The 23,494-nt window shown below is 52.8% G+C and overlaps 1 protein-coding gene across 6 annotated transcripts in view; it reads right to left on the bottom strand.

Annotated features, from left to right (window-relative positions):
* Nucleotides 1–23,494, bottom strand: part of slc44a5b (solute carrier family 44 member 5b) — a 371,713-nt gene that overhangs the window by 17,715 nt on the left and 330,504 nt on the right. For all 6 annotated transcript variants that reach the window (XM_068036576.1, XM_068036579.1, XM_068036575.1 and 3 more), the window contains 5 exons: nucleotides 22,502–22,596; nucleotides 21,327–21,430; nucleotides 20,557–20,630; nucleotides 2,966–3,036; nucleotides 2,039–2,127 (listed from right to left, as the gene is read on the bottom strand). In XM_068036576.1, coding sequence (XP_067892677.1) covers nucleotides 2,039–2,127; nucleotides 2,966–3,036; nucleotides 20,557–20,630; nucleotides 21,327–21,430; nucleotides 22,502–22,596 — 433 coding nt within the window. The remainder of the gene's footprint in view (nucleotides 1–2,038; nucleotides 2,128–2,965; nucleotides 3,037–20,556; nucleotides 20,631–21,326; nucleotides 21,431–22,501; nucleotides 22,597–23,494) is intronic.

Here is a 23,494-nt window from a genome sequence, read left to right on the forward strand (position 1 = left end):
CTCTGATGGCTGGGTGCAGTCCCAGCAGTGGCCACCGCTCCCAGTGGTGCTGCTCGGACTGAGAGCTGCCAGCCCGCTGATTGGCTGGCAGTTCCATTAGGCGGGACTTCCTACCTCAAGGCCCGTCACTGAGTTTTCAGCCGGTGGCCCACCCATGTAAAATTCCGGCCTAATGATTCATTTACAGCACAGAAGGAGGCCATGCAGCCCATCGAGTCCATGCCAGCTCTCCATGGAGCTATGTAGTCTGTCCCACTCCCCGGTTCAATCCACACAGCCCTCCTAGTCCACTTCTGTCAGGTGGCCATCCAACCTCCTCCTGAAGTCACTCATCATCTCCATTTCCACCATCCCCTTGGGCAGCGAGTTCCAGGCCATCACCAGTGGCTGCACAAATTCCCCTCTGCATCTCCTGCCAAAACTTCCAACCCATGTCCCCCAGTCCCTACACCATTTGTCAATGAGAACAGGTTTTCCTCATCTAACCCATCCAAGTCTGTCATAGTCTTGGACACCGCCATCAAATTTACCCTCAATATTCTTTGTTCCAAGGAGAACAAACCCAGTTTCTCCAACCCAACCCTGGAACCGAAATCCTTCATTCCTGGAACCATTCCGGCAAATCCCCTCTGCACCCCATCAAGGACCCTCACATCCTTCCCGCAGTGGGGTGACCAGAACTGGGAGTGAGGTTGTGGTCACTGGAGTCATTCAGGCAGGGCTTGGCGATGGGGTGGGGGATGGGTGGGGGGGGGGTGGTGTGACTGTCTTCCTCCGGGAGCCCTGCATTGCCCCAAAAGGAGGTGCCCACTCCGACTCCACTAGGAGGCTGCCAGGTCTCGGCTGGCGGTGTCTCCCCACGGCGGTGGCCCCTGGGCCTTCAACAAAAGTGAGGTGGAGGAGGGAAGAGGCCCTTAAGGGCCCATCAATTGGGAGCCTCGACAGCATCAGGAAAGGCGCCCCCACCATTTTGATTGCCCCCCCCCCCCCCCCTCCACCTCATGCCCAACTCCAAGGTCAGAACATAATTCAGCCCTTAGTGTCTATTTACAGTTCCACTCTCCTGAATAATCCCAACATGGCCCAGTGCTGCACATCTGGAATGTGGAATACAGGTGTGGCTAATTGCATTTTAAGTCAAAAATAAGCACCGGAGATTGTTGGGTATGTGAACATTTTGTGCGTGTGTTGGTGAAATGTTGAGGGGGAAAAGCAGAGTGTCCGAGTGTTTTCTGATTGGTGGTGATGCTTTGTTAAATACACACATGTGGGCTCAATTTATCTGTATTGTGTGCGAGGGATTTTCTACTAAAATTAATGCATACGGTTAGAACAATGACACTGTGGTGAGGCAGAGATTTCTATTGGTCAACACTCATCTAGTGTTGGATACACTGACCAGTAACAGAAAGAAATAACTTGCATTTCTATAGCGCCTTTCACAATTGCAGGATGTCCCAAAGCGCTTTACAGCCAATCAAGTACTTTTTCAAGTGTAGTCACTGCTCTAGGGTAGGAAACACAGCAGCCAATTTATGCACAGCAAGCTCCCACAAACAGCCATGTGATAATGACCAGACGATCTGTTTTTCTTTGTGCTGTTTGTTCAGGGACTCTCGGGGAGGCCCGCCTTGCCCTCTCAGGAGAAGGAAAAAGCTCCCACAGCCACTATTTTGAAAAAGAGCAGGGGAGTTCACCCCAGGGTCCTGACCAATATTTATCCTTCAACCAACATTCACTCAAACAGATTATCTGCTCATTATCACACTGCTGTTTGTGGGAGCTTGCTGTGCACAAAGTGGCCACTGTATTTCCCGTACTACAACAGCGACTGAGCTTCATAAAGTATTTCGTTGGCTGTAAAGTATTTTGGGATGTCCGGAGGATGTGAGTGACGCTAGAGAAATGCAAGTCTTTCTTTCTTGAGCTGCTGTGTGTTTCCAGTTGTTGCTGTTTGAAATTTGTGGTTTCCAGTTTTTCCCGTTCTGGGGGCAGCAGAGTCATGGACACGAAGGAATTTAGCGAGTGATTTTCTTACCGCCAGAGGGACCCAGTAATAGTTTAATGATGGGGCTTCATCAGCGACGATTGATATTCTGCGTGTGAAGAAGAAAAAGGCCAGAACTCCTAAAAAAAAAGAAATTTAGGGCCAAATAACTTAATGGCCTTCAAAGGAAGGGAAAAATCTGACAGACACATACAACAACTTGCATTTATATAGCCCCTCTAAACATAGTAAAAACATCCCTTCAGAGGAGCATTATCAAACAAAATTTCACACCCAGCCACATAAGGAGATAATTAGGACAGATGACCAAAAGCTTGGTCAAAGAGGTAGGTTTTAAGGAGTGTCTTAAAGAGGAAATTAAATCGGAGAGGCACAGAGGTGCAGGGAGGGAATTCCAGAGTTTAGGGCCCAGGCAGCTGAGAGCAGGGCCGCCAGTGGTGGAGCAGATTAAAATCCGGGGAGGATCAAGAGGCCAGAATTAGAGGAGCATGAATTTCGGAGGGTTATAGGGCTGGAGGAGGTTATATTGTTAATTAGTTGATTAATTATGAAAGGTTTTGACAGAGTAAATAAGGAGAAACTGTTTCCAGTGACAGGAGGGTCAGTAATCAGAGGACACAGATTGAAGGTAATTGGTAAAAGAACCAGAGGGGGAGATGAGGAGAATTTTTTTTTACACAGTGAGTTGTTGCTGCCTGAAAGGGCGGTGGAAGCAGATTCAATAATAACTTTCAAAAGAGAATTGGATAAATACTTGAAGAGGAGAAATTTGTAGAACTCTGGGGAAAGAGCAGGGGAGAGTGGGACTAATTGAGCCAAATTGGCTCTTTCTGTGCAGTAAGAGTCTATGAATCTATGGAAAGCAACACGTCAACTAGTTTGTGGCGAACTGGCAGAATTCTTTGACTGGAGGAAGATTAATGGCAGATCAGTTTGAGTTATTGTGCGAATACTCACCCACACCTCCAACTATCAGTAACTTGCCCAAAAACAGCAGGAAATCCGTCACTTTATCTAACACGGCCACTCTGCGGAATAATACAAAACACTCGATTAATGAGTAAGAACGACAGTCTACTTTCTAACTGAGTACAGAAAACCCACGGACAAGCAATCACTCCACCATTGGTGGCCGTGCCTTCAGCTGCCTGGGCCCCAAACTCTGGAATTCCCTCCCTAAACCTCTCTGACTCTCTCTCCTCCTTTAAGACACCCCTTTAATCTCTTTGACTAGGCTATTGGCCACCTGTCCAAATATTTTCTTATGTGGCTCGGTGTCAGATATTGTTTGATAATCACTCCTGTCAAGCACCTTGGGATGTTTTACAACCAAAAGGCACTATATAAATGCAAGCTGTTGTTTTTTTTTTCATTTTCGGGGGACAGTGTAGAGGGAGCTTTCCTCTGTATCTAACCCAATTTTTTTAAAGCCTTTATACCCCAGGCCCCTTTTATATATTATTTGTCGTGGGGGGGGGGTGCATTTATTCCCCAGGCCCCCTTTATATACATTTTATAAATAAATAACTTTATTAAAGTTGAATAAATAAAACAAAAACTCAAATTAAAATGGCATTCTCGGCATCTATGATGCACTCCAGCCCCTGCAGTGCCCACCAGTCACGGAAGGCCTCGAGTGAACTGGCGGACACCGCATGCTCCTTCGCCAGGGCGGCACAGTGGCGCAGTGGTTAGCACCGCAGCCTCACAGCTCCAGCGACCCGTGTTCAATTCTGGGTACTGCCTGTGTGGAGTTTGCAAGTGGGTTTCCGCCGGGTGCTCCCGTTTCCTCCCACAGCCAAAGACTTGCAAGGTTGATAGGTAAATTGGTCATTGTAAATTGCCCCTAGTGTAGGTAGGAGAATTGAGGGAAGGTGGTGACTTGTGGAGCAGCCCCTTTAAATACTCAAAGAGGGGCTACAGTGCACACACTCCATGTATACATGAAACATGGACTCGTCCAGGCCACCTGGGAGTCCGTGAACCTGCTTAAAAGTCTATTGCACGGGACTGCCCTGTGCAGCACCCTCCACCCCAGGTCCCCAGTGTAAAGGGGGAGGGCTCCCACATAGAGAGACATCCACCGGGGTTTCCCCTCGCCGCCAGATGGCAACACGGACTGCCACAGCGTGTCCAGGCAGCGGATGAGGGCGAGGAAGTGGAGAGTGTGCAGGAGCATCCCGTATAGGAAACCCCTTCGTGTGGTGCGGGATGGCACGGAGGGCATTTCCAAGAGGTGGCTCAGCTTGTGCGGGACCAGCTCCTGAGGAGGGTTTCGGGGCCTGGGTCCGATGACCAGTTCTGGCCGAGCGGGGGTCAGTTCGGCCGGTGGGGGAGTGCCCTGACTGGAGGTGACCGTGTTGCAGACTCTGAACAGATCCCGGTAAAAGACAGGAAACTCCTTCAGAGAAGCACAGCTAAGGTTCTCCACCGGGAGTTGCGTGTCGTCTTGAAGGCAGTGCCCCTGGCTGAAAAAATACGTCGCTCGCGCACACCATCTGGCTTGACGTACAGGTATCTCTGCAGGGTCCGTAGGTGGAGAGTCACAGCCTGTGTGCAGACACACACCAGGGACTCACCGCCCTCCTCAATCGGGAGACTCAGGACTGTGGCAGAGACCCAGTGTTTCCTCTTGCCACAGAAGAAATCGATGAGCTTCTTCTGGATCTTGTTGGAACAAAGTGACCACAGCATTGAGGCTACCAACTAGTTTATGACCAGTGCTCGGCCCCTGTTGGAAAGCACTCGGAGCAGTCCTGTCCAGTGCCCTAGCCAAGTGGTGACTTTCGCTTCCAACTGCTGCCAGTTTGCTGGCCAGGCTTCCTCAGTGGGGCTAAGGTGGACTCCCAGATAGAGGAGGTGCGTGGTGCTCCATGCAAAAGGTGTTAACTCCGCCGGTCGTGGGTTCTCCCGCCACTGACCCACCAGGAGTCCAGAACATTTCTCCCAATTGATTCTCGCGGAGGACGCGGCAGAAAAGGTCTGCTGGCAGTCGCGCATCCTCTGCAAGTCAACGGGATTTGTGACCATGAGGAGCACGTCATCGGCATAAGCCGAGAGGACAACCCGCATGGCCGGCTCACGCAGAGCTAAACCCGTCAACCTCCTGAGAAGCAGGCATAGGAATGACTCCACGCAGATGGTGTATAATTGGCCGGACATGGGGCATCCCGGACGCACTCCTCTCCGAAAGTGAAGGGACAATGTCAAGGACCCATTAACTTTGACCAGACACTCTGCGGCAGCGTATAGAAGTCGGACCCGAGCCACAAAATGCGGCCCAAGTCCGAATGTGCACAGAGTCCCGAAAAGGTATTCCTGATACACCCTGTCGAACACCATCTCCTAATCGAGGAAGAGAAAGGCAACCGACTGACCAGTCCTCTGAGAAAGATGGATCAGGTCCCGGACCAGGTGGATGTTGTCCTGGATGGACTGGCCTGGGACCGTGTTGGACTGATCGTGGTGGAACATGTGGGCCAGGCGGGTAGACATAGCCCGGGCAAAGATCTTATAATCCATGCTGAGGAGGGAGACCGGACGCCAGTTCATAAGCAAGCGGAGATCGCCCCTCTTCAGCAGCAGGACGAGAGGGGCATCTCCCTGGTCACCAGGCTTTCCCCCAGGACCCACACGTAATCGTCCCCCAGGACATCCCAGAACACCCTGAGGAACTCCATGGTCAGCCTGTCCAGCCCCAGGGATTTGCCCCTCGAGAGTTGGTGGAGGGCATCGGTCAGCACCACCAATGTGAGCGGAGCTTCCAATCCTTCAACGTCCTCCGGGCTGACCTGTGGCAGATCCTCCCACAAAACTCTGCACAGGACCGATCTGGAGCTGTAATAGATACGGAGCAAAAGGCCCATTCCCTCCGGATCCATGATGGAGGATCCGTCATCAGCCAGCAGCTCAACGAGCTGCTTATGGACCCCCACCATTTTTCCAGCGAGTCGAAGAAGGGTGAGGCGCGGTCCAAATCTTCCAGGATTTGGATCCACGACCACATACAAGCGCCTCGGGACCCTACGAGCTGCAGGTCCCTCAGTGCGCCCTTCTTCTCTTTATACTCCTGCCACAGGGCCGGGTCCATGACACCCTAACCAAGACGGACTCACAGTCGAACACCTCCCTCTCCAGGAGCCTGATCTCGGCTTCCCGCCTCTTGGTCGACCCCTTCGCGTACTCCTGACAAAAGACCTGGATGTGCGTCTTCCACACATCCCCCCATAGCCTCAAGGAGGAAAAACCCCCTTGCTTCTTTCTCCAGTCAGTCCAGAAGCGACAGAACGAGTCCTGGAATCGCTCGTCCTACAGCAGCCGGTTGTTAAAGTGCCAGTACGTAGACCCGCCCGTGTGCGGAGCGGAGTGAACTCCGCCCACACCAGATAGTGATCCGAGCACCTCACCAGCTGCATGGAGGCCGCCGAGATGCAGGAGACGTACGCCTGTGAAATGTAGAGGCAGTCGATTCGGGACCCTCCTCCTCCAGACCTCCAGGTGAAGGCGCTGGAGTCGGGATGGAGATTCCGGCAGACGTCCAGCAAGTTAAGGGAGCTGATCGGTTCCCTCAACATCTCCACCGACCCTTGGCCACGCTGGGGACTGGAGCGATCCCCCACCTCGAGGGTAGAGTTAAAACTCACCCCCCCACCCCCAGCCGAGGATGATGCACTCGCCACTATCGATGGAGCTCAAGAGAGCGGACACTTCTTTCAGGAAGCGCGCTTGCAACACACCAGGTCTGGGTGCGTACACGTTCACAAAGTGGAGTGGCACGCTACCCAGGCGAACAGCGAGGTGGAGCAAGCGGCCCGGCACTAGCTCCTTGACCCCCAAGATCTCCGGCTGAAAAATTGTGGCCAATAAGATAGCCACCCCACTAGAAATAGGGGTGAGGTGACTCATGTAGACCCCACCCTGCCACTCCAGGAGCCTGGTGGCTTCGTCTCCCGGAACGGTGTGGGTTTCCTGCAGAAAGCTCACCGCGTATCTCCCTTCCCTGAGGACTGAGAGATTGTGAAATCTGCGGTGAGCCCCTCTGCTGCTGTTGATGTTGAGGCTGGCTATGGTTATCTTCATGTCAAAGGTACTTAAAACCCGTCACCGACAGCTCACTGTGAGGAGGGAGTGGAAGTGCACCTGGCCCTCCACTCCCCCAGCAACCCACTGAGGAACACATTAAATTGGCGCCTCTCAACCAGTTTCACGCCCGCACCCTTGCCCGCTTTCTTGCGACCAGCACAGACTGACTGGATGATCAGCGCCAAACTTGACCATCGGCCAAGGGCCAGCTGAACTTTATTGCGGCAATACCTGCATGCCAGGAGGAAGTCCCGGAGTTCCGCGGTGGGGAAGTGAGGAGACTCAGTAGGAGGCACAAGGGAGTCCATCGTCTCATTGGCGATGGATTCAAGGTCATCCTTGGTGCCTGACACCGAGTCCCCATCCTCCTCCAGGTCATCACCGCCAGTGGCCGACGTACCCGGCTGTGCCAGCTGATCCCACCTCCATCATGATCCCACCCTCAGGATCGATAGCAGAGGTTTTCAGGGTTCATCTGTTGGACTGGAGCCTGTGGGTGCCAGCAGTCCAGTACCACCCTCCACCTCTGTCCCCAGGCCAGTGAGTGGCCCAGAGGAGATGGTAGTTCCCGACTCCAGAAATCCAGCCGGAGCTGGGACTGGAGGCGGAGAGAGGAGGCCATCTCCCACCCCGCCAGTGCCCACAGGCCCAGAAGATGGGGCAGCATTTTCCCGCATAGCTGGGTCAGGTACATCATCGTCAGGAGTGGATTTTGGCTGGGAGGGCCGATCCTTTGGGGCCTTGCCCTCCCCTCCACTCAGGTCACCCGACCCAGCGGCAGATGGGGAGGCTTCTTCGGGAGCATCCCCTGGCTCTCCCACCACAAGCAGGGCTCCACTTGCTTTTTCAGGAGGGGCTGCATGTACAGGGGTCTCCCCCTCCCCTCCATCCTGAGGGGTAGGGAGCTCCTGCCCAGGCTTTACATCCTCGATGGTGGTGGTGGAAGGGGAACCCGGGGACCCGAACCAGGAGACAGCTCCCCTCCAGCAGATGGGCCCTGCACCTCAGGGCCCTGTGTTACCTCTGTGGAGGGGTGCCTGCTCCTCTTTTTCCCACTTGGGCGCGGAGGCTCAGAGACCTCCATGTCATCAGAGGCCTCTGCCTCCGCACACTCCTTTTGCTTAGTTACCCTGGGCCTGAGCCCAGCCCTGGGGCAGGTGGGTTCCCCGGGAGCGGGCCTTGGGCTGAGCTCAGGCTCGGGTTGTGCCACAGTATCCAGGGGACGTGCCTCTCGGTGTTTATTCTTTCTCCGTGTCTTCCTTCCACTCAGACGGGCACTCCCCTCCCTGCTGGAGGCCGTGAAAACCACGGCCTCCGGAACCGACTGAGTGGTGTCTGTCGGAGGTGTAGGGGGAGTGGGAGGAGGTGCAGTGGCATCACCTTGGGCCACCGAGGTGGAGTTGGCAGCCAGGAGGTTGGGGCAGCTCTTATGAACATGCCCCACTCCCTAGCAGGCTTGGCAGAGCACCCCATCTGAGGTCCAGAAGACACGGTAAGCTATCTCTTGGGGAACTGAACAGCAAAATGGCCCTCTGACATCTCATCCTGTACCAGCTGCATGAACAGTTGGCAGCGGAAGGAGTAGACATGTCAGAAGCTGCCTTCCCAAAGGCCGAGTGGGACTTGGGGTAAGTCCCGACCTCACCTCCCCCAGATGATGCAGGTGGGATAGAGGAGGAGCTCATTGGGAATAAAGGGCGGGACATTCGACAGAATCACACCCTGTGCAGTGGCCTCCAGAGGGTCCACTGGTAGAAAAGTCCTGCCCACGGCGAGCCCCCTGCTCAGGGCCAGGGACACCGCCCGCTCGGTCTTCAAGAAAAACACTGCCTTCCCGTACATCTTTGAGGCTGCGGCAATGGCCGAAGGGCCGACAACCTCGGCCTTAATGCAAGTCTCAATAGTCATAGTTGGGTGGGTGTAACTCTTCACCCCATGCTTTGGCATCAAGATTTTAACTGGTGACGGGGATACAGGAGCGGCTGCAGCACAGGAACGCTCCACCACCGGAGAGGGCTGTGAAGCTGTGGGGTAGAAGAGTCACACCCACCGTTGAATAAAATAAAGTTGAGAGAGGGAAATAAAAAGTAATAATAATAATGAATTGTCCCACAAATACTTTGCTGGGGTTTATGGCAAAGGGCGAGAGGCTGAGGGAGAGGAAGTCCAGGAGGAATCAGTCTCTTTGCAGATGTCACTTCAAGGCAGTTCTTTTGCTGGTCTTCCAGTTGGGGTTGGGGAGGGAGGGGGGACGATGCCTTCACCGGGGACAGCTGTAAGCTGCCCAGGCACACACTGCTTGCGGTGTTGAGGGAAAACAGGAAAGAGAAAGTCTCTTCACCTGGGCAGCTCCAGCTATCCCAGGGTAGGTCATTGGGGTGGGGAGGGAGCTCCTATTCAATGCTGTTAAACACGGCAGCTCCCTGTTGAAACAAAACAGCCCCACCCAAGGTCTTTAGATCTCTTCCTTTCCCCCAGCAACAATCAATGAAAGAGCTTGATAAAAGTAAAACTCACAAGAGCTGTCATTTCTTTTGGCCTCCTGTTTTCATCTTTTGGAATAGGGAGAGATGGAAAAACCTTCCTTTCAATCTCAGTCTTTCACCTTGCAGCAATGACACAGCCTCCAGCTTCCAGTACACAGCCACAGTCAGCTGAGCCGTCCTCAATCAGGCAGCAGTCACACCTCATACTGTACCTGCCCTGGCAGTGTTTGATGGGGACAGTGTAGAGGGAGCTTTACTCTGTATCTAACCCCCGTACTGTACCTGTCCTGGGAGTGTTTGATGGGACAGTGTAGAGGGAGCTTTACTCTGTATCTAACCCCGTACTGTACCTGTCCTGGGAGTGTTTGATGGGACAGTGTAGAGGGAGCTTTACTCTGTATCTAACCCCGTACTGTACCTGTCCTGGGAGTGTTTGATGGGGACAGTGTAGAGGGAGATTTACTCTGTATCTAACCCCGTTTTTTTTTTTCTGTATCTAACCCCGTTTTTTTTTTTTTTCTTTTTCTTTTTTTACAAGGTGACCTTTATACCCCAGGCCCCTTTTATATTTTTCACATCGAGGGGGCCTTTATCCCTCAGGCCCCCTTTATGTACATATTTACAGTTTTAAAATAACTTTATTAAAACAGAAAAATAAACAAAAAACTCAAATTAAAATGCCATTCTCGGCGTCGACGATGCACTCCAGTCCCTGCGGTGCCCACCGGTCGCGGAAGGCCTCAAGCGTACCGGCGGACACCGCATGCTCCTTTTCCAGGGACACCCGGGCGCGAACGTAACCGCGGAAGAGGGGCAGGCAATCGGGGAGGACGGAACCCCCGACAGCCCGCAACCTGGACCTGTGAATTGCCACCTTGGCCAGGCCCAGGAGCAGACCGACGAGGAGATCCTCCTCCCGGCCCAAGCCCCTCCGCACCGGGTGCCCAAAGATCAGGAGCGTGGGACTGAAGTGCAGCCAGAATTTGAGGAGCAGCCCCTTCAGATACTCAAATAGGGGCTGCAACCTCGCACACTCCATATAAATGTGGAACACGGACTCGTCCAGGCCGCAGAAAGTACAGGTGGCCTGGGAGTCCGTGAACCTACTTAAAAGCCTATTGCACGGGACTGCTCTGTGCAGCACCCTCCACCCCAGGTCCCCGATGTAAAGGGGGAAGACTCCCGCCTAGAGAGACCTCCATCGGGGTTTCCCCTCGCCGCCAGATGGCAACGCAAACCGCTAGGGCGTGTCCAGTCGGCTGACGAGGGCGAGGAAGTGGAGAGTGTGCAGGAGCAGCCCGTACAGGAAACCCCTCCGCACCGATTGGAATGGCACGGAGGGCATTTCCGAGAGGCGGCTCGGGTTGTGCGGGACAGGCTCCCGAGGAGGGTTTCGGGGCCTGGGTCCAATGAGCAGCTCCAGCCAAGCGGGGGTCAGCTCGGCCGGGATCGCTCCGCACTCCCGAGCCCCCTCGCCACCCACAGTGAGGGGCGTCCCGGGGGTTTCGGCTACTCCTCCGCCCGCCGGACTGTCCCCGGAGTCGGCTGCCCGGACAGCCGAGGCGCTCTCCTCCGCCGGCGGGGGAGCGCCCTGACTGGAAGCGACCATGTTCCAGACTCGAAATAGATCCCGGTAAAAGACAGGCAACTCCCTCAGAGAGGCGCTGCTAACGGACTCCACCGGGAGCTGCGTGTCGTCTTGAAGGCAGTGACACTGGCGGAAAAAATACGTCGCCAGCGCACACCATCTGGGAGGACGCTCGACGTACAGGTATCTCTGCAGGGTCCGAAGGCGGAGAGTCGCAGCCTGGGTGCGGACGCACACCAGCGACTGACCGCCCTCCTCAATCGGGAGACTCAGGACCGCAGCAGAGACTCAGTGTTTCCTCTTGCCCCAGAAGAAATCGACGAGTTTCATCTGGATCTTGGTGGCAAATACAGGGGGCGGGGCCAGAGTGACCAACCGGTACCACAACATGGAGGCCACCAGTTGGTTTATGACCAACGCTCGGCCCCTGTAGGAAAGCACTCGGAGCAGTCCTGTCCAGCGCCCTAGCCGAGCGGTGACTTTCGCCTCCAACTCCTGCCAGTTTGCCGGCCAGGCTTCCTCAGCGGGGCTAAGATGGACTCTCAGATAGAGGAGGTGCGTGGTGCTCCACGCAAAAGGTATCATCTCCTCCGGCAGGGAGTCCACCCGCCACTGACCAACCAGGAGTCCGGAACATTTCTCCCAATTGATCCTCGCGGAGGACGCGGCAGAAAAGGTCTGCTGGCAGTCGCGCATCCTCTGCAAGTCAACGGGATCCATGATTGCGAGGAGCACGTCGTCGGCTTAAGCCGAGAGGACGACCCGCATGGCCGGCTCGCGCAGAGCCAATCCCGTCAACCTCCTGCGAAGCAGGCACAGGAAGGGCTCCACGCAGATGGTATACAATTGGCCGGACATGGGGCATCCCTGACGCACTCCTCTCCCAAAGCGAAGGGGCGCCATCAAGGACCCGTTAACTTTGACTAGACACTCTGCGGCGGCGTATAAAAGTCGGACATGGGCCACGAAATGCGGCCCGAGTCCGAAAGCGCGCAGAGTCCCGAAAAGGTATTCGTGATCCACCCTGTCGAACGCCTTCTCCTGATCAAGGGAGAGAAAGGCGACCGACTGACTAGTCCTCTGGGAAAGATGGATCAGGTCCCGGACCAGGTGGATGTTGTCTTGGATGGACCGGCCCAGGACCGTGTAGGACTGGTTGGGGTGGATCATGTGGGCCAGCACGGAGCCCAGGCGGGTAGACATAGCCCGGGCAAACATCTTATAATCCGTGCTGAGGAGGGAGACCGGGCGCCAGTTTTTAAGCAGGCGGAGATCGCCCTTCTTCGGCAGCAGGACGATGACCGCCCTGCGCCACGAGAGGGGCATCTCCCCGGTCGCCAGGCTTTCCCCCAGGACCCGCGCCTAATCGTCCCCCAGGACGTCCCAGAACGCCCTGGGGATTTGCCCCTTGAGAGCTGGTGGAGGGCGCCGGTCAGCTCCGCCAACGTGAGCGGAGCGTCCAATCCTTCGGCACCCTCCGGGCTGAGCTGCGGCAGGTCCTCCCACAAAACTCTGCGCGCGTCCTCGCTGGACGGATCCGGAGAGAACAACGCACTGTAATGTGTACGGACCAGGAGGCCCATTCCCTCCGGATCCGTGATGGAGGATCCGTCATCGGCCAGCAGCTCGACGAGCTGCTTACGGACCCCCCGCCATTTTTCCAGAAGAAGGGTGAGGCGCGGTCCAAATCTTCCAGGATCTGGATCCGCGACCTCACGTACGCGCCTCGGGACCCTATGAGCTGCAGGTCCCTCAGTGCGCCCTTCTTCTCTTTGTACGCCTGCCACAGGGCCGGGTCCGCAACAGCATTACCGAGGCGGGACTCCAAGTCGAGCACCTCCCTCTCAAGGCGCCCGATCTCGGCCTCCCGCCTCTTGGTCGACCCCTTCGCGTACTCCTGACAGAAGACGCGGATGTGAGTCTTGCCCACAGCCCACCATAGCCTCAAGGAGGGGAGGCCCCCCTGCTTCCTTCTCCAGTCGGCCCAGAATCGACAGAAGGAGTCCCGAAATCGCTCGTCCTCCAACAGCCGGTTGTTAAAGTGCCAGTACGCGGACCCCGCCCGCGTGCGGTGCGGAGTGAACTCCGCCCACACCAGGTGGTGGTCCGAGCACGGCACCAGCCGCATGGAGGCCGCCAAGACGCGGGAGACATACGCCTGCGAAAAGTAGAGGCGGTCGATTCGCGACCCTCCTCCTCCAGACCTCCACGTGAAGGCGCTGGAGTCGGGATGGAGATTCCGCCAGACGTCCACCAAGTTAAGGGAGCTGATCAGTCCCCTCAACATCTCCACCGACGCTTGGCCGCACTGGGGACCGGAGCGATCCCCCACCTCGAGGGTGCAGTTAAAATCCCCCCCGAGGATGATGCACTCGCTGCTATCGATGGAGCTCAAGAGAGCGGACACTTCTTCAAAGAAGCGCACTTGCAACGCGCCAGGCCTGGGCGCGTACACGTTCACAAAGTGGAGTGGCACGCTACCCAGGCGAACGGCGAGGTGGAGCAAGTGGCCCGGCACTAGCTCCTTGACCCCCAAGATCTCCGGCTGAAAAGTCGGGGCCAACAAGATAGCCACCCCACTAAAAATAGGGGTGAGGTGACTCATGTAGACCCCGCCCTGCCACTCCAGGAGCCTGGTGGCTTCGTCTCCCGGAACGGTGTGGGGTTCCTGCAGAAAGCTCACCGCGTATCTCCCTTCCCTGAGGACAGAGAGATTGTGAAATCTGCGGTGAGACCCCCTGCTGCTGCTGATGTTGAGGCTGGCTATGGTTATCTTCATGTCAAAGGAAAGTGAAGGTGATTTAGAGCTTTGGATCAGAAATTGGCTAGCTGAAAGAAGACAGAGGGTGGTGGTTGATGGCAAATGTTCATCCTGGAGTTTAGTTACTAGTGGTGTACCGCAAGGATCTGTTTTGGGGCCACTGCTGTTTGTCATTTTTATAAATGACCTGGATGAGGCTGTAGAAGGGTGGGTTAGTAAATGTGCGGATGACACGAAGGTCGGTGGAGTTGTGGATAGTGCCGAAGGATGTTGTAGGGTACAGAGGGACATAGATAGGCTGCAGAGCTGGGCTGAGAGATGGCAAATGGAGTTTAATGCGGAAAAGTGTGAGGTGATTCACTTTGGAAGGAGTAACAGGAATGCAGAGTACTGGGCTAATGGGAAGATTCTTGGGCGTGTAGATGAGCAGAGAGATCTTGGTGTCCAGGTACATAAATCCCTGAAAGTTGCCACCCAGGTTAATAGGGCTGTTAAGAAGGCATATGGTGTGTTAGCTTTTATTAGTAGGGGGATCGAGTTTCGGAGCCACGAGGTCATGCTGCAGCTGTACAAAACTCTGGTGAGACCGCACCTGGAGTATTGCGTGCAGTTCTGGTCACCGCATTATAGGAAGGATGTGGAAGCTTTGGAAAGGGTGCAGAGGAGATTTACTAGGATGTTTCCTGGTATGGAGGGAAGGTCTTACGAGGAAAGGCTGAGGGACTTGAGGTTGTTTTTGTTGGAGAGAAGGAGGAGGAGAGGTGACTTAATAGAGACATATAAGATAATCAGAGGGTTAGATAGGGTGGATAGTGAGAGTCTTTTTCCTCGGATGGTGATGGCAAACACGAGGGGACATAGCTTTAAGTTGAGGGCTGATAGATATAGGACAGATGTCAGAGGTAGTTTCTTTACTCAGAGAGTAGTAGGGGCGTGGAACGCCCTGCCTGCAACAGTAGTAGACTCGCCAACTTTAAGGGCATTTAAGTGGTCATTGGATAGACATATGAATGAAAATGGAATAGTGTAGGTCAGATGGTTTCACAGGTCGGCGCAACATCGAGGGCCGAAGGGCCTGTACTGCGCTGTAATGTTCTAAAAAAAAAGGTACTTTAAACCCGTCACCAACAGCTCATTGTGAGGAGAGAGTGGAAGTGCACCTGGCCTTCCACTCCCCCAGCAACCCATTGAGGAACACATTAAAACGGCGCCTCTCAACCAGTTTCACGCCCGTGCGCTTGCCCGCTTTCTTCAGGGCGGTACGGACGGACTGTATGATCTGTGCCAGATTCGACCAACGGCCGAGGGCCAGCTGAACTTTATCGCGGTAACCCCTGCAAGCCGCGAGGAATTCCCGGAGTTCCGCCGTGGGGATGAGAGGAGATTCGGTGGGAGCCACGAGGGACTCCACCACCTCACTGGCGATGGAATCAAGATCATCCTCCGTGGCCCACACCGAATCCCCATCCTCCTCCGGGTCGTCACCGCCAGCGGCCGACACATCCACCACACACTGTGGGGCGGACGTCCCGGCCGCGCCAGCTGGTCCCGCCTCCGTCACGATCCCACCCCCAGGATCGATGGCGGAGGAGACCTCTCTGGATTCTATTGTGAAACTGGAGCCTGTGAGTACCAGCAGCGCGGGACCCCCCTCCACCTCCGTCGCCAGGCCAATGAGTGGTCCAGGGGAGACATAAGATCCCGACTCCGGAAATCCAGCCAGAGCCGAGACCGGAGGCGGAGAGAGGAGGCCATCTCCCGCTCCGCCAGCACCCACGGATCCAGCAGATGGGGCAGCATTCTCAGTTTTCACCAGGTTGGGTGTCTCCTGGTTGGTGGGGCTGACTCTCTGGGGCGTCGCCCTCCCCTTCATTTAGGGCACCCGACCCAGTAACAGTGGCGGAATGGGTGGCGTCCCCAGGCTCCCCCACCACCAGCAGGGCCCCACTTACTCCTTCAGGAGGTGCCTCATGTACAGGAGCCTTCCCCTCCCCTCCATCCTGAGGAATAGGGAGCTCCTGCCCGGACTTTGTAGCCTTGGTAGTGGCGGTAGGGGGAACCTGAGGACCCGAAACAGGAGACAGCTCCCCTCCAACAGATGGGCCCTGCACCTCAGGGCCCTGTGTTATTTCTGTGGAGGGGTGCCTTTTCCTCTTTTTCGCACTAGGAGACTCAGAGACCTGCATGTCATCAGAGGCCTCCGCCTCTGCGCCCTTTTTTTCCTTTTTCGTCACACTGGGCCTGAGCCCAGCCCTGGGACAGGTGGATTCCATGGGAATGGGCTTTGGGCTGAGCTCAGGCTCGGGTTGTGTCAAAGTGTCCAGGGGACGCGCCTCATGATGTTTCTTTTTTCCCCGCGTCTTCCTTCCACTCGGACGGACGCTCCCCTCCCCGCCGGAGGCTGTGAAAACCACAGCCTCCGGAACCGACTGAGCGGTGTCTATTGGATGTGTGGGGGGAGTGGGAGGAGGTGCTGTGGAACCACTCTGGGCTGCCGAGGTGGAGCTGGCGGCCGGGAGGTTGGGGTAGTTCTTACGAACATGCCCCACCCCCTTGTAGACGTGGCACCGCGCTCCATCCGAGGTCCAGAAGACGCGGTAGGCCGTCCCCTGAAACTCTATACCGAAGTGGCCCTCCAAGACCTCCTCCCGCGCCAGCTGCATGAATAGCTGGCGGCGGAAGGAGTAGACATGTCGGAGGCTGTGCTCCCGAAGACCGAGTGGGACTGGGGTGATCCCTGACCTCACCTCCCCCAGATGGTATAGGTGGGGGAGGAGGAGCTCATCAGGAATGAAGGGTGGGACGTTCGACAAGATTACCCGATGTGCAGTGACCCCCAGAGGGTCCACTGGCAGGAAAATCCCACCCCACTGTGAGCCCCGTACTTAGGGCGAGGGACACAGCCCGCTCGGTCTTCAGGAAGAACACAGCCTTCCCATACATCTTTGAGGCTGCAACAATGGCCGAGGGGCCGACAACCATGGCCATTGCCTTAACACAAGCCTCAATAGTCATATTAGGATGGGTGTAACTCTTCACCCTGTGCTTTGATGTTAAGATTTTAAATGGTGACGGGGCCACAGAGGAGCTGTCGCACCTGCTGCAGCATAGGAGGGCCCCGTCACCGGAGAGGACTGAGAAGTCATGGCGTGGAAGAGTTACAAGCACTTTGTTGAGAGCAAAAAAAAAAGAAAAGAGCAAATACAATAAATCAAAAATGTAACACTTAAAGGATGTAACACAGGGGAAGAGGCTGAGGGAGAGGAAGGCCAAGAGGAATCAGTCTTTGTTAGTATTGCACAAGTCTTGTAGCTGGTCTTCCAGTTGGGAGGGTGGGGTGATGTCTTCACCTGGGTCAGCTGTAAGCTGCCCAGGCACACGCCTCCTTCGATGTTCAGATAATAAGTCTCTTCACCTGGGCAGCTCCAGCTGTCCCAGGCTTAGTAGTTGGGGTGGGGAGGGAGCTCCCTATCCAAAGATGTTAAACACAGGAGCTCCCTATTGAACAATACAGCTCCACCCAAGGTCTTCAGGTCTCTTCTTTCCCCACCCCCAACAATCAATGAAAAAGACTTTCAGTACCAAGCAAACACACAAAAAGAGCTTCCAGTTCTCTGCCTTCCTTCCTTTGTTGAAATTTGGAAAAAACTTTTGTTTCAGTTTGAGTCTCCCTCTTACAGCAGTCACACAGCCACAGTCAGCTGCACCTCATTGATGCACTCAGGCTCCCAAATCAGACAGCAGCCGATCCCAGTGCTGTACCTGTCCTGGGAGTGTTTGATGAGGACAGTGTAGAGGTAGCTTTACTCTGTATCTAATGCCAGGTTGTACCTGTCCTGGGTGTCATGCCTGTTCAATTGTTCAATCATGATTGCTGTTCATCTTCCCCCTAAACTCTTAATGTCAGATTGATATTCTTACATTTCCACCATGGAATAACAACAAGTGGGAATGGAATCTACCAATGAAAGGTAGATTTTCGTCACAGAGACTGACCAATGTATGTTATGGGCTCCCGGCAACATTTCCATTGTGGGCCCCACCCCTCAGGAATGATACTTTGGCCTTGGAGGGGGCACAGTGCAGAATCACCTGAATGATACCGGGCTAAAATGGTTAAATTCTGTGTATAGGTTGCATAGATAAAGCTTGCATTCCTTTGAGTTTCGAGGATTAAGGGTGATCTGCTCAAGGTGTTTAAGATGATGGAAGGTTTTATAAGGGTAGATAGAGAGAAGCTATTTCCTCTGGTGGGAGGAGTCCAGAACAAGGGGGCAGAACCTTAAACATAGAGCCAGGCCGTTTTGGAGTGATGTCAGGAAAGACTGCTTCACAGGAAGGGGAGTGGAAATCAGGAACTTTCTCCCCCAAAAAGCAGCTGATGCTGGAGATCAAGTGAAAATGTCAAAACTGAGATTGATGGATTTTTGGTGGGTAAGGGGATTAAAGGCTCTAGTACCAAAGACGGAGTAAAGATACAGATCTGCCATAGTTTAATTGAATGGTGGTTTTAATGTTTTGCTGGAAATATAAACCAAGTTGGATGTCAATTCTAAGAGACTGTGGCTTGTTGAGTGAGCTCAGCTGGACGAATGGCCACCCTGTCATCTCCTTCATTCCACCTGTGCTGTCAGCTCTTTCAGAAATTAGATTCTACTCTGTGGAACTCAGGAGCATCACAAGGAGAGGTAGGGAGGAAGTCAGATGAGATACGCTCACACAGAGGCTTATTAAAACATGGAATTCTTGACTACAAGGGGCTATTGAGGCAGAGATTTCGACATTATTTGTAAAGGTAAAATATAAAAGGATACTGGAAACATGAACAAGAACTTGCCTTTATATAGCGCCTCACAGGAGTGACTGTCAAACACAACTTGACACCAAAACACAAAAGGAGATATCAGGACAGGTGACCAAAGATTTGCTCAAAGAGGTCGTTTTTTTGAAAGAAATGTGTTAAAGGAGGAGAGAGAGGTAGAGAGGCGGAGAGGTTTAGGGAGGGAATTCAAGAGCTTAGGGCCCAGGCAGCTGAAGGCACAGCCACCAATGATGGAGTGATTAAAATCGGGGATGGTCAAGAGACCAGAAGTGGATGAGCACAGAGATCTGAGGGTGAGAGAGAGAGAGATACAGCACTGAAACAGGCCCTTCAGCTCACCGAGTCTGTGCCAACCATCAACCACCCATTTATACTAAACCTACATTAATCCCATATTCCCTACCACATCCCCACCTTCCCTCAATTCTCCTACCTACACTGGGGGCAATTTACCATGGCCAATTTACCTATCAACCTGGGAGTGGGAGGAAACCGGAGCACCCAGTGGAAACCCACGCAGTCACAGGGAGAGGTTGCAAACTCCGCACAGACAGTACCCAGAACTGAACCCGAAACTGAGGCTGCAGCGCAAACCATTGCACCACCCAGGTGGTGGGGCTGGAGGAGATTACTGAGATAGGGAGGAGTGAGGCAATGGCGGGAGTTGGAAATAAGGCTGAGAATTTTAAATTTGAGGGAAAGGGCAGGGACAGGGGATTAGCACCAGTTAAATGTCTAGCACCAGAACGGACTTAATGGCCACATCCTGTTCTGCCATTTTTATTTTGATCAATTCCCTCCTTCGACAGCACCTTCCAAACCCAAGACCTCTACCATCTAGAAGGACAAGGGCAGCAGATGTATGGGAACATCACCACCTGCAAGTTCCCCTCCAAGTCACACACCATCCTGACTTGGAACTATATCACCGTTCCTTCACTGTCGCTGGGTCAAAATCCTGGAACTCCCTTCCTAACAGCACTGTGGGTGTACCTACCTCACATGGACTGCAACGGTTCAAGAAGGCAGCTCACCACCACCTTCTCAAGGGCAATTAAGGATGGGCAATAAATGCTGGCCTAGCTAACGATGCCCACATCCCCCAAACGAATAAAAAAAAATGCCCCTCCTCTTTACCCCTTCCCTACTGAAACGTTTTCTCTTTGCGATGATCTTAGATGTGATGCATGCCTATAAAAACACAAGCTGCTGTCCCTATCTGGGTCTATCGTGTCTTTAGGATGGTTCCCCAATGTCCATTTACATAGAATTACAGAGAACTTACAGTACAGAAACAGGCCATTCGGCCCAACTGCTCTGTGCTGGTGTTTATGCTCCACATGAGCCTCCTCCCACTCCCTCTTCATCTCCCCCTATCACCATATCCTTCTATTCCTTTCTCCCTCATGTGTTTATCCAGCTTCCCCTTAAATACATCGAAACTATTCACCTCAACCTCTCCCTGTGGTAGTGAGTTCCACATTCTCACCACTCTCTGGGGAAAGAATTTTCTCCTGAATTCCCAATTGGATTTATTAGTGACTATTTTATATTTTTAGCCCCTAATTCAGGTCTCCCCCACAAGTGGAAAGATCTCTACGTTTACCCTATTGAACCCTTTCATAATTTTAAAGACCTCTGTCAGGTCACCCCTCAGTCTTCTCTTTTCTGGAGAAAAGAGCTCCAGCCTGGTCAATCTTTCCTGATAGTTGTAACCTCTCAGTTCTGGTATCATCTTTGTAAATCAAGATGACATCCCAGTGCCCAGTTAGAAGAGTAACTGCTGCATGATACTGTCCTTACTCTCACCTCAACACGTTCCTCATCAGTAAAAAGAAGGCCTCTTTTGCTGACGTACAGAAGTTTTTACCATATATGGCGATCTGAAAGATAGAAAGGATTTTATATTTTGCATTTATATAGCGCCCTTCATGACTTCACAACATCCCAAAGCCAAATAAATACTTTTTTTTGAAGTGCATCCACTGTTGTAATGCAGGAAATGTGGCAGCCAATTTATACACAGCAAGATCCCACAAACAGCAATGTGATAAATGAACAGATAATTATGATTTTTTTAGTGATGTTGGCTGATGAATAAATTTGGGCCAGGAATCCAGGGAGAACTCCCCTGCTCTTCTTCCAATAGTGGCCGTGGGATCTTTTACGTCCACCCGAGAGGGCAGACGGGGACTCGGTTTAAGGTCTCATCTGAAAGATGGCACCTCCGACAGTGCAGCACTCCCTTAGTACTGCACTGGAGTGTCAGCCTGGATTAGAACATTAGAAATAGGAGCAGGATGAGGCCATTTGGCCCATCGAGCCTGCTCCACCATGTAATAAGATCATAGTTGATCCTAGTTGGAGTTGGTTTGGAACCCACAGCTTTCTGACTCAAGGCAAGATTATGATCCCACTGAGCCTAGATAACATTCAAAGCACTTTCCAGCCAATGAAGTAGTCACTGTTGTAATGTGGGAAGGACAGCCGCCTGTAAACAAGTAGCGCAGTCAACATTGATTGCTGATAGGACAAAGTCAGGGAATTCCCAACCAGTGACAGTGGACAGAGTGACTCACCATTATATATGCATTTCTGTTAAGAAATTTGATGAACTTTTCCAGACACCAAAAGCAACACTTCAGGCAGCAGAACAGAAACTTGGCAACCTTGTTCTGTGCACCTGCAGGCAAAGCAACAGAAATTAAATCAATCTGTAATCACACGGTAATATAGAATCACAGAGCACAGTGAAGGCTATTTGGCCCATCCTGCCTGTGCTAGCTCTGTGAAAGAGCTATCCAATTAGTTCCACTCTCCCCTGCTCTTTCCCCATAGCCCTGCAAAATTTTCCCCTTCAATTCCTTTTTGAAAGTTATTTTTGAATCTCCTTCCTTTCAGGCAGTGCATTCCAGATCATAGCAACTCACTGCCTAAAAAAAATTCTCCTCATTGAACCCTGGTTCTTTTGCCAATTATCTTAAATCTGTGTCCTCTGGTTATTGACCCTCCTACCACTGGAAACAGTTTTTCCTTATTGACTCTATCAAAATCCTTCATAATCTGCACACATTCCTCACCAATTTTTTTCTCACAATAACTATGAAAGCTGCTTATTTAAACCTATCACAATGTAATTCACCCCCCCCTCCACCCCAAACCAATGAAGGTGCTACAGCACCACCATTGGTGGGAGGGTGTAATTACAGTGTGACATGTTTACATAGGCAGTCTCCATTAAAAATATGGGCATAGGAATTTATAATGGCGATCGAAAAATAAGGATTGAATGTATGGATGTGAAATGGGGACTGAACTGTATCTGCAGATCGTGAAGCTCCTGCCTGTGGAAATCCAAATCCAATTAACACCTGCCCTTTAACCCCACTTCACCTGCACATTACACTTGGTCTTGACTCTATGGCAGATTGACCAGCATTACAAAATTTATGCTGCTTTTGGTTTGCATAGAATTACGTGGAATGTACAGCGCAGAAAATGTTTGTGCTGCTGTTTATGCTCCACACGAACCTGCTCCCAACCCTATCAGCAGATCCTTCTATTCCTTTCTCCCTCATGTGTTTATCCAGCTTCCCCTTAAATGTATCGATACTATTCACCTCAACCACTCCCTGTGGGAGCGAGTTCCACATTCTCACCACTCTCTGGGTAAAAAGGTTTCTCCTAAATTCCCAATCGGATTTTCCAGCATGCATTCCAAAACTACCATCACGAGAGTTTATCAGGAACTCACCTTTAAGCTTATTATCCAGGTATTCTAAAATAATTCTTATGAGTTGGATGATAGCAAGAATTAAGGAGCCGAATGCCAGTGAGCCCGTGTGGTACCTGAGACAGTGAAACAGGTTCAGAATAATTGTCAAGCATCAAACACTGCTTAAACAAAGCCCTTATATCCTCACTATCTCTGACTCATCCCAGGACCTCAAAACTGTAGAACTAGTACTCCATCCTGCCCTCAGTCTTTCCTGCTCTCCAACAATTCATTTTTTATTCTTGGGCGTCGCTGGCTAGGCCAGCATTTATTGTCCATCGCTAACTGCCCTTGAGAAAGTGGTAGTAAACTGCCTTCTTGAGCCGCTGCAGTTCCTGTGGGGTAGGTACACCCACAGTCCTGTCAGGAAGGGAGTGCCAGGATTTTGACCCAGTGACAGTGAAGGTACAGTGATATATTTCGAAATCAGGATGGTGTGTGGCTTGGAGGGGAACTTGTAGGTGGTGATGTTCCCGAGCATCTGCTGCCCTTGTTCTTCCAGGTTTGCAAGATGTTGTTGAAGGAGCCTTGGTGAGTTGCTGCAGTGCATCTTGTAGATGGTACACACTGCTGCCACTGTGCGTCGGTGATGAAGGGAGTGAATGTTTAAGGTGATGGATGGGGTACCGATTAAGCGGGCTGCTTTGTCCTGGATGGTGTCGGGCTTCTTGAGTGTTGTTGGAGCTGCACCCATCCAGCCAAGTGGAGAGTATTCCATCACACTCCTGACTTGTGCCTTGTAGATGGTGGACAGGCTTTGGGGAGTCAGGAGGTGAGTTACTCGCCAGAGGATTCCTAGCCTCTGACCTGCTCTTGTAGCCACAGTATTTATATGACTACTCCAGTTCAGTTTCTATTCAATGGGCTGGATTTTACCTTAGGCGGAAGGGAATTCGCCACTGACGCAAAAGCCGGTTGTGAACCCGCTTCCGCCCAGCCTGGGGATCTGTCCCGTATTTTACGGGTCCCCAG

Source organism: Heterodontus francisci, chromosome 8 (assembly GCF_036365525.1).
Source record: "Heterodontus francisci isolate sHetFra1 chromosome 8, sHetFra1.hap1, whole genome shotgun sequence".
In the NCBI taxonomy this organism is placed as follows: domain Eukaryota; kingdom Metazoa; phylum Chordata; class Chondrichthyes; order Heterodontiformes; family Heterodontidae; genus Heterodontus; species Heterodontus francisci.